At 39.2% G+C, this 11,921-nt stretch overlaps 1 protein-coding gene across 5 annotated transcripts in view; it reads right to left on the bottom strand.

The window, feature by feature from the left end:
* Positions 1–11,921, bottom strand: part of phldb2b (pleckstrin homology-like domain, family B, member 2b) — a 59,078-nt gene that overhangs the window by 30,308 nt on the left and 16,849 nt on the right. For 4 of the 5 annotated variants that reach the window (XM_067434874.1, XM_067434876.1, XM_067434877.1 and 1 more), the window contains exons 4-6: positions 9,993–10,175; positions 4,563–4,682; positions 991–2,138 (exon numbers count right to left, since the gene is read on the bottom strand). In XM_067434874.1, the coding sequence (XP_067290975.1) occupies positions 991–2,138; positions 4,563–4,682; positions 9,993–10,175 (1,451 nt within the window). Of the gene's footprint in view, positions 1–990; positions 2,139–4,562; positions 4,683–7,020; positions 7,166–9,992; positions 10,176–11,921 lie in introns of those variants that run through there. The other variant, XM_067434878.1, reaches the window with a different exon arrangement.

Here is an 11,921-nt window from a genome sequence, read left to right as displayed (position 1 = left end):
TGGAATATTACATTCCTCTGAGAGAGAATGTTTTTTGAAGAAACCTTGTGAAAGTCTATGTGTGGATATATATCTCCACCTGCAGCGGCTTTGTTTTCACTCAGTTCTGGCCTTGTAAATATCACCAGCCTGTAGTTGTGGTGCTAACTAATGAGTGGGCGGCCTACGCTGATGGTTTGGCCTTTGCCCAGCAGGGCGGCGCCACAGGTGGCCTCCCTTAACCACAGCGTACAAAAACTCTGATGCCTTTCCTTTGAACCCCACTGAGAGCAGCTGAGAAGCAAGAATGGAGCATGTTACAGTAGGCAATTTGCCAGGATCATCTGCAGCTGTGGGCGGCCTCCCAGAGAGAGTGTGTTCAGGAGGCCGGGTTCAATGAAAGTGGATGTGGTTCTGGGCTGTCGAGCTGTCTATTAATAGGATAGACAGCCACACCTCTGCTTGGGTCTTCCACCGCATCCACTACAGAGAACGAGTGGGGCTATTCTGCACATGGTCTGTTTGTTATAACTGTGGAATGCCAAATCGCAAGTTTGACGGGGAGATTAATTATACTGCTGGTGGGATCCCCTCTATCTGAGCTCCCTCAAGAACCCATATTGCAAGAAGAATTGAAATATCACCGGCTTTTCTCTTGATACCCCTCACAATGAGAAAAGAAAACAGGGTCATGGAAGAGGAATGTTAAATATTTTAGAAGAAATCAATCATTGAAGTCATCTGTTCTTTATATTGGATGAGAATAATATGCTTTTAAGAATACATTTTTTTAATTATACTGATGATTGGACATGTCAATGTTTAAATTCTTCTATAATAATATGCATATAATTTGTGTTAAAGTCAACATTAAACAGAATTTAAAACCCATTTTACTAACATAATGTGACATTTGTGAGTCAGAGAAGATTTTTAAGAAAAAGTAAGGTGGGATTAGACAATGGATTTAAAGCAATACATCTACAAAACATAAAGTGTCTTTCCACTCACCAGTCTTTCCACTTCTTGTTCCCGCAGTCTTTCATCCCTCTGTCTCTGATGGTAGTCTTGTAGCTCTTCTTTTCCACTGAGAGAGCTGATGCTACCCTTTCTCTCCCTGAAGCCACTCGGCGGACCCAGCCCTGCCTTTCCGAATGACTGCCTCCTTTCCCCGAGACCGATCTCTAGAGCAGGTGAGGGACCATGCATGGCTTGCCTGTCCAGTTCTGAGTAGGAGCTGGTGGAAGTCAAACTCACCTTCTTGGCCTGCCGGGGGCTGGTGGCTTTTTCGGATCTCATGGTGACATCCGGAGGGGCTACGGTGTGTTTGGTACCAGGTCTGGTAGACAGTGAGATGGAGACTACTTCAGAATGACCATTCTGGTTGGGATCACCAGTTGGGCGTGAAAGATGGCTGTTGGGAGACCGGTAACTTGGCGGAAGGGTGAGTTGGGAGTCGGCAGGTCGATAGAGGCGTGGTAGGGAGCGACTGTGCGAGCTCATTCCTGTAAGTGACCCAGCTGAGTATTTTCGTTGCCGTGGAGTGGGCTCGAGTCCACCGTTACGTCCTGCATCTGGGGTGTGGAATCGACGAGCCAGACGGGGACTGGAAGGCATGCTGGCCGCACCACTACCGCCCCCTGATGCTGGAGGAAGGGAACTAGTCGCACTGGTGGAAGAGCCATTCCACATTGAGATTGCTGATCCTGAGGTTGCAGCATGGCGACTGTCTGCCGTATTGAGGAGCAGACTATCTTGAGATTGGTTCCGGCTCATGGGTCGACAATAAGGAAGTGATGCGTCGCGATCTCGAAGGTCGGAACTGCGAGGAGATGGAGGCATGCTGCTGGATGAATGCATTGGTACTCTGGCTACAATTGGTGGCCGTTCGGAGCTGTATAATCGGCGGGCTTGTTCCTGATACGATATTGGGGAGGACGAAGTGATGGGTGACAGCAAATTGGGTGTGGTGGGTGGAGACTGTGTCATGCTGAAGTAGGAGGGGCTTGAGTCTCCATTGGCTCGCAAGCTGTTCTCCAACGCCTGCTTCTTTTTTTGTAGAGTGTCCATCAAATCCCGCAGCTCTGAGACGGAGCGCATCCCTCTAGAGCCAGAAACACCCAGACAATGACTGAAGTCACTGCTGAATTTCAGATAATCTAAAAAAAAAAAAAACACAAGAAAGGTTCTTAAGAAGAATAAATAAGAGTTAAGAAGTAGCAGCTTCATTTTTGAAAATGTCAGACTAATACAAGCATGAGAAAGTGGTTATGAGGAGTTATATAACCGTCTGCTTGGCCATTGTTAACTTCTGGAATTGCTTTAATAGTTTGCAGGAGTACAGGGAACTCCGATTGCTGTACCTGAGACTTATTTGACCTGCAATGAGCTAGAAAAAAAAAAGATCCTCAGTTTTCCCTCAGGGATTAAAAAAACAAATCCTATCCACCTTGCTGTCAAACTATTCCTCATGGCTCTACAGCTTTACACAAACCTGGTCAGTTAAGACATTATCTAAAAACAGATAGTGACCAAAGTCCATTCTTTACAAAATACTGCAACATGTGGTGCGCTCGGAGTACGAAAGCCACAAAAAAACGTCCTTAATAATATTAATTTGTTCAATACTATAATTTTAAATAATAATCAGATGTCAGGAAGCGACTGGATAAATCTCCCTCCTTCACAGACACACTTTTCTCTTCTGCTTTCTGGACGAGAGTTAAGCTTCAATCTGCCACGTGCCAAGAGAACGAAGATCAAAGAAACCCTACCTCAGATGACTGACGTGAATGCTCATAAAACACATAAACCTGCGCATGCCAAGAAAAATCCCTTTATCTCTTTAAGGTGCGCGTGTGAGTACATTTGGCTGGAGAAGAACTTAAATCATGGAAGAATCTCTCACGTGAAGGTAACGAAGGAAATAAAACAGAAACTGAAAGGTATATCACAAGGATGACAGGGTTAAAGGAAAGGCATGCAAGATCACACAAATGTTGACCATACATGGGGAGGTTCTGGCTCACCATTTAAGCAACAAGCTTCCCTTTTTATGGCTACCTTAAGAAACTGGTGCATGCTGATGTATATACCACTCTGATATATCCTAATATCTATAAACCAACTAGACAGCAACAGAAGGGTTAAAGTTTACCGTATACTACTAGTGTGCAAAGTCAGTCCCAGAATGTGTGTTTTTCCCAGGTTTGCCATGTACTATGCACTTTGGGAGTGAGTGGGTGCACATTTGTTTATGTGAAGATTCATTCCTGCTGTCTAGCAACACTGTGAGAGAGAGAGAAAGACTGAGAGGTGGTGGTGGTCATGATTTATGTCACTCTCTACACCTCACTCAAAACGTTCAATCAATCAACAATCCAAACCACATCTGTGTACAGATCACACATTCCATGAGACAGACTGGCTCACTAACTGTGTGTGGGTTTGCTTGGATATACCAGAGTTAGTTAGCTAAATCTGGCAAAACTTCCTTTAAGAATGTACCCAACAGTAAAAGTTACTCATAAATAAATATATAAAATATAGATTTTGTATTGGTTTTGTGGCACTGCATATACACCATATATACTATAAAATTGTGAACTTTTACAGTTTAAATGGTACACAGAGAAGAAAAATCTATTCACAAAAACAAGAATGTTTTATATAAAAAGTTATTAAACTCATAAAGAAGACATTTCCTTGTAAATTGAAGCCTGGTACACAAAACAAGCCTAGCTTGTTAATATAATATTCTATCTATTATATTCTATCTATCTATCTATCTATCTATCTATCTATCTATCTATCTATCTATCTATCTATCTATCTATCTATCTATCTATCTATCTATCTATCTATCTATCTATCTATCTATCTATCTATCTATCTATCTATCTATCTATCTATCTGAATGAATTCATAAATTAAGATATTGTTACTAATTTTAAATATTATTTTATGAATATAGAAAAAAATAAATGAAATATTTTTTTAAATCACAGATATAAATGTGTCAACGCATTTACATGGTTTAAAGGCATTTGCACCAAAAAGAAATGTGAAAAAGTTGAAAAAATAAATAAATAAAATAATATAAAAATATTTACATTTATTTATCTGATACTAGGGGCTGAGGTGGGTCAGCGCAGCCATATTTTACTACTGCTTTAAAAAGTGCATCTTTTCACAGAAATCTGAGAAGAGATTGCTCTGAGCAGCCTTAACTCGGCTGTGTAAAAAGCCTTGTCTGTAAAATAGACGTTTAGCACCCTTAAAAGAGTTCTGCTACATCAAAGGTTTAGAGGATCCTATTGCACACTGTAAAAAAAGAGCTGTGACAGATAACTAAAACTATGTACTACACACACACACACACACACACACACAGAGAGAGAAGATCCTCCATGGAGGATGAGCTAGCATGTTGTGATATGGGATACAGGCCGTGTGTGTATGTACAAAAGATCGTTGGTTTCAGTTCCTGAGGGGGGTTGGGTGTAAAAGATGGATAGTTAAAGACGAAAGATGAAGGAAAGATGATAGTGGTGGTAGTTGGAACACTTAGAAAGAGAGGTTACCTGTGCTGTACACCAGCGGAGAGACAGGACTCTTCTGAGGAAGCATGCTTTTCATACGGTTGGCCTCCTCAGGATGGTTAAAGCGAAAGATATAGGATTTACCCAGACAGAGCGTGTAACCTGCAGAGAAAGGAAAATAAACACACATAGGTCAATCTGAGAAAGATAAGATTAGTGTTCACGTCACTCAAATCTACAGTTCACAGAAACCGACAGCAAACTGAAATGTGAAATAACACTGAAATCTTCGGAACACTGAACATTGATCATGATGGTTCACTTTAAATGAATCTTTCAACCATATAATTCAATAATTCATGTTGTTACTCAGCATGGCTTTACATACTGAATTTGAAAAGCTTCTTTCACCATACAAACTGACTTATACATCAGTTTTTCCTCATTTTGTCTTAGTACAGTACTACATCGTGAGGGTCTGGGTCTGTTATTTCCACTAATCTGAAATCAGAGACCACAGAACAGAAGATGGATGCGAGCCCGGAAAAAAGTCATAGAAAGCGGAATAACAGCTCATGGAAAATATGTAGGACCTCTTTTTCCTCCTCAGTGAAACCCCCAAATATTTTTTTTGCTGGATGTGAGGATGTAGAAGCAGACAGAACTTGTGTGAGCTTAAGAAGAAAACAATTCCATCAAAACAAGGATTTGGAATGGGAACTGTTCATATATTCTCACTGGATTTCAATGCATGAGACGCTTTACAGAAGCCACATGAAAGTAACTTTCAGCATAGTTGTGCAAAAATGGTCTAAGTTTTTATATCTTATCTATCTATCTATCTATCTATCTATCTATCTATCTATCTATCTATCTATCTATCTATCTATCTATCTATCTATCTATCTATCTATCTATCTATCTATCTATCTATCTATCTATCTATCTATCAAGTTATTTTATTTATTTCACAGTGCATGTGTTTGTCCATCACTTTTTACTCACTGATGCTACAAACGTCCAGGCTTGTGTGTCATTAACATGCCAAACCCCTGACATCCAGTCTCTTAAATCTGCCTCACACATTCTGGGATTTGGTACACTGGCAGAACATTTCTTCAAAGTTTTCTCTGGACTTCCCTTTAATGTGTCACAGAATGGCCAAATACAGCTTGAGCTGCGGGATGCGCCGATTTCATAACAACAGATGGACACAATGTGCAGGAAAATAAAACCCTGAGTCAGTCACTTCCATAGGCATAACACATCCAGAGCAACACTCCGCTGTCATGAAACAGAAACAGACACACGTGTGTGTGTGTGTGTGTGCGCGCACACTCGTAAGTGTTTAGTCTACACAGCTGTGCTCCTAAGGCTAAATAAATACACTTTCAAAAGAACAAAGATGCACACATCTAAGCTTGGCACCCATGGCGACTGTATTACAATTCTGTTTCATGCACTTCCATGCAGAATACATTTGTGTAGGTTCATAAAAATGTTTCCAAGACTTTCATGAACGTAGTTTATAGCAAGTTCTTTCCTGCCCTTCTGCCCCACAAATTAATCCACAAACACAGCTGCTTCATCTTATAAACTCTCTCTTTTAAAGTCAGGCTTGGATTAAAAATAAGATCCCTTTGATCGCATAATCAAATGTGCATGTTACTTTATGAACAGTTCTCTGCTCAAATTATGAATTAACCCAGCACCACAAGGAAACAATCTTCTGGTACAATAAAACATTTAATACATCTGTTTAACACTAAAAATTAGAAGGGAGAAACAGTTAAGATCATAGCTCATATATTAGGTAAATGTTATTAGATAATTAAGAAGGAGGAAATTATTTCTGGCCTTTTACTCAGGATATATAAGGGTCACAGTTCATGTGCTGACATACAAACTCCACTAAGAGAAAACAACAGCAACAAGATACTCTAAAACTATTAGAGGAAAGCTAAATTATAATGTATGCACGCAGTAATGTAAAATATTTATTGCTCCGAAATGTTTACCATTTTGAATTAAAATGAAATTAATTGTTATTTAAATTATATATATATATATATATATATATATATATATATATATATATATATATATATATATATATATATATATATATATATATATATGTGTGTGTGTGTGTGTGTGTGTGTGTGTGTGGAAAAATTATCAAATCTAGTCTCCCCAAAAATGTTTTACTCCATGGTCACGTAATGTCAATAAATTGACAGGTTACATATTTAGCCTACATTTATATTATGACATCAAAAAATATTAAGATAACTATTAGTCGGCTTACTCTTACAAGCAGATTTAAGAACAAAGTTTTACTAATTTAAAAAAAGTGACATTGTGACGTGAACGAGCACGTAGGCGCCTCCGATGCGGCTTCGTTGACGTTGACCTGCAGGATAGATTCAATGTAAAAGTCTAAACCACATAGCTAATCAATTTGCTGGAAGAAAACGATAAATTAGAAATGAAAACAAACCTTTCAGGAAGTCACAATGAGCAAGCCCTCAAAGCATTAGCGTAGTTCTGCAGTCAATTAGTGTTTCACGCCGAAAGCCATGACCCGCGTGGGTTTCACTGTAACAAACGCGCGCGCCTCTCACCCGACCGCTTCGCTTTCCTCCCTTCCTGAGGTAACTCAGCGAGAATAAAGCAAACGCTCCAAACCCAACCTAAAGGGGTGGTGCTCTTTACATACTCAAGTACAACATAGGAGGGAAGATCAGCTATTTCATTTAAGTTGGTACTCGCATTTGAAAGTAAGTTTTTACTTAAGTGTTTCAAAGATGCATAACGGGATCATTGGTAGCCTAATCTCCAATGTTGTTGTTAAAGCAAACACTACAAATGTTAGTGAAACGACTTAACCCCACCCCCTCCCTTTTCTTTGGCTCAGATAAGTTACCTGATGGAATGTTTGGAGGAGAAGAAACACTATATAAAATCTAAAAAAATAAATAAAAAATGTTTATCAAACACTCTGCACTTTCTACAAGATATTTTCCCTTTCCTCTGCAGGATTTGCCTGTTGAGTAATATTTTGTGCAACTCTTGACTGAAACAGAAATCAATGGTTCTTCTTGCACAAGAAAGAACATAATATTTTTTAGTTTTCTGACCTCTCCACAACATAATGGGGATGTCAGCACAAAATTCCCAGCCTTCATCAATCATGATGGTGTACTAGACAATGACAAATCTATTTTCAGTACGGCTCAAGTCAATTGCACAAAATGTATAGGCTATGTATAAAATCGTTTTCGTTTTGTTTTTTTCAATAGTTTTCAAACTTTTTAATGACAAGAATCCCCCCCCCCTTTATAAAAATGCATATTTTCATGTAAAGGCCTATTTATACTGTAAGATAACTAGTTAACAATCAAGATTGTGTAAAAGCAGCGTCACAGTGTCAAACAGGACAGTATTGCAACAAAACTAGATTTGGCTGTACAGTCGTTCTGGAGAAAACAGTGATGTTATCAGCTTATTTTAATTTATCATATAGCGACAATGTTGGCAGATCTGTATTATAGTTTATAGAATTAATTAAAACCTAATTCATACATTTTATTTGTATAATTAGTTGAACAACTTTGATTATAATTTTAGTGTCCCCAACTGAGCGAGCCAAGCCAAAGGCGACAGTGGCAAGGAGCCAAAACTCCATCAGGGTATGATAGAGAAAAATAAACCTTGGGAGAAACCAGACTCAGTCAGGGTGCCAGTTCTCCTCTGGCCTTTTAGCACACCGTGTATGATTATTATTCTGGCAGCCTTACAGGTCAGAAATCATATTAGATCGGAATATTCAAAATTTTAGGGTATCACGCAAGAGACGGGTTTATTTAGGATGGTGCGTTGATTACACAAGAGTATGAATACATGAAAGATCGGAGTTATTGTTGATATCGAAAGTATCAGCATAATATCATTGCAATTTGTTACTATTTTAAATTTTAGCGAATCGGTGGCTATAGTTCGTATGATCTCTTCTTCCTCCACAGTGAAGGGTATTTTAGGGTTAGTGGACCTTCTTGCTTACATTTTTCCTGCATGATAATCATGTATTTTTATACGATTCACATCATGAACTCGCCTCCTAATAATTAAGTAATATTATAATTTGTTACATTTATATAGTGCTTTTCTAGACACATTTAAAGCGCTTTACATGGAAGGGGGGGGGGGGGGGGGGGGTCTCAACCACCTCCAATGTGCAGCATCCACCTGGATGATGCTACGGCAGCCATATTGTGCCAGAACGCTCACCACACACCTGCTGATTGGTGGAGAGGAGACCGAGTGATGAAGCCAGTAAGGAGAGGGGGGATGATTAAAAGGCTAAAAAAAACAATAAAAATGTCCTTGAACATATGAATGATTACAAGTATGAACATCTTGAAATGAATAAACCTTTTTTTATACATTTAAACTTTTGAAAGCAAGACATAAAAATGCACTCAATGGTCTGTTTTCAATAGGGTTTCTGCTGTTTACATACCAGACACCTTAGTCAGGATTAGATAAATACCCAGAAGACTCACATAGCCTGGAACACTCTAATAATAGATTGAGTCTGACACCAATCAAAGAATTTGCCAATCAAATGAAGTTTTGCAATTGGCCAGGGGGACATGACGCTACTTGTTTCGTCAGAGAGTGAGTGGTGGAGGTGGAACAGACCTCTAACCGAGCTTTGCTGATTATTACCAGCCCTATAGCTTCTGTGCTCAAAGCATTTAGAGTTAGGGGAGGTTAGCCTCAAATATGCTTCTTTTTCTCATTGACAGCAGAGCATCCTTTAAACTAGCATGTGGCTGCTTGTTTCAATGCAGATGTATACAAGTTCCTCCACAACTGGTCTCTCTTCTAAAAACATTCAAAAGCAAAAAGAAATTCGTCTTCATTTGCATCACAGTCGTGCCTGTTGACATTCCCTCCAACAGAAACAAAGACAGAAGTCGAGGACGTGTCTCGCAATGCTGTCGATATTTGCATTTCACGACTGAAGAGTGTCAGAATAAGTCTGGTAAATGTTTATCTGACTCGCTCTCACTGCGATGTGAAAGAAAATAAGCATAGAGAATGATGGATCATTTGTTGAGGAACTCGCTGAGGCTAAAGAATGCAGGAATTATGGGAAAGTGCAACCTTGGTTTTAAAAGCTGAGCTCAGTTGCTCACGCTAACGCTTCTGGAAGCTCTGAGTCACAGTGTCGCATTAAGGAAAGATCCAAAACCACGCCAATTAAACTCTGAGTGACGTCCAAAACCAAAACCCTGCTGGATAGACACACCACACATTTCCAATACATAACACACCTCATTCCCAAGGTCATAAACCTCTTCCCCATTTCATTTACTCAGATACTCCAATGCAAACAAACAAAAACACGCATGCACATTTTTCAAATGCACTGAAGTGCTGCAGTTATAATTCTGTTGTGGTTACCTTGTGTGAGTTGTGTGGGCCTGGTAACAGGGACTCCATCGAGTGAACACAGGTGTCCGCATGGGTCAAGAGTGACGACCCCTCCTCTGTTCTCAATCCTGCAGTGTTCTGCTTCAATGCCAGGACCCTCAATAGTGATGTCCTGAGGTATAGGGGCATCGTCACGGCCTATGCGAGTCACTCCTGCAATAAAAATCAATTTAATCCACACAAATCTGTGAAAATGACTAAAAACGCTGTGTTATACCCTTAAAAATAAGGTGCCAGGAAGAACCAAAAAGGGGTTTTCACGGTTGATGCCATATAATAACCGTTTTTGGTTCCCTGAAGAACCGTTTTGTGAAAGGTTCTTTAAAGAACCATTTTTTTAATAACGATTTTATAGTCTAAAGAACATTTCTGTGCAACAAAGTACCTTTTGTGGTTCTTTGACTATTTAAGGGGTGATGAATTGAGAAATGAACTTTCCTTTGAGCCTTTGATATATAAAAGGTCATGGTAATAATATTAGAATATCCAGTAAGTTTCAGAGCTGAAAACTTGTTAGTAAAAGAAAAGCTTTTATAGACACCTAGCCCAGAAAATGAGGCTCTAAAATCAATGAAGCATTAGAAGGGTGAAACACCATCTCTATGTGTATGCTGCTTCTGTAGCCCCGCCCACTGACTCTTGGCGCTAAACCGATTGCGTTACCGAACAATAAACACGCCGAAGATAGCAGGATAGTCATTTGTATACAAGACACAGACACTGGATTTGCAGACATACTGAGATTAAAACACAATGCTTTGCCTTCTATATTGGATACGACAGGAATGGTGCAGCACACTTATTTGTGTAAAACATGTTTTTTTTTATATGCGATAGTAACTATTGCATAGTTACAGATCGTACTGATTATTTGTACGTGACGTGTCTAACAGAGCATATTAGGGTAAACCATATTTTGATTACCGAAAACCAGGACACCCGGTAATGCACGCCGTGCACGTAGGTTGCGCAGCCTATGTGTTTTCCAGACGAGCTAAAACGTAGGGGTGTAAGAAAATATTGATGCACGTGAGTATCACAATATTATGTTTGGCGATACTGTATCGATTCTCAAAAACACTGTATCGATATTTAAATATTTATTTATTTACATCCAAGATTCGTGGCTTTGTGTTTGTGTGCGAATTAAACCACAGACTGTTATACAACCAAGTTAAAATCCAGTAGCCTACTCGGGAAACATTGAATCTGAGAGCTCACTTAACATCCCGACGTCATCCGCGCTGCTGAGAAGCGTTTAGACAGAATATAGCACATTTTCCTCTCAGTAACAAAATAACCACACACCAAAACTTACAGGGGTGGCAGCAGAACGAAAGCATTAAACCATTATAAAAAAAAGTGCAGAGAGATAAACCATTGTGTTTGTTGAAACTGAGCCCCGTCAGAGAATTATTCCAGCCCCTTTCAAAACAATCCCTCACGTGAACTGTCGCAGCTCATTAAATATGCAAATATTCTCCAATCCTAGCCGTGGGCATTTACTTCGAAGTCTCCAATGCGGCACACCCATCAAAACCAAGCTTTTTGGAGAGAGCCTCAAAACCAGTGTAGAAAATAGCCTATTGCTTATTAGTTATGATGTTTTTGAATGTAAAAACCATGCAAACGAGTTGACCTCACACAACAGTAGGCCTATATATATATATATATATATATATATATATATATATATATATATATATATATATATAAAGCCAGTCCATGACACCTTTAAAAGTTCTTCATGGAATCTTTTAAGAGTATATGCTGCCAGGCCAGTAGATGGCATTGTCACTTTGTATGCAACTGAACCCATAATACGCATGCATGTGAAGTCACAGTTTTCACAAATGTGTGTTTTTGTACAATAAAGGACAATAAAGGTATCGGTTTCAA

Source organism: Pseudorasbora parva, chromosome 24 (genome assembly GCF_024679245.1).
Source record: "Pseudorasbora parva isolate DD20220531a chromosome 24, ASM2467924v1, whole genome shotgun sequence".
Taxonomy (NCBI): domain Eukaryota; kingdom Metazoa; phylum Chordata; class Actinopteri; order Cypriniformes; family Gobionidae; genus Pseudorasbora; species Pseudorasbora parva.
The sequence above is the reverse complement of the archived record's forward strand: the minus strand, read 5'-3'. Positions and strand labels throughout refer to the sequence as shown.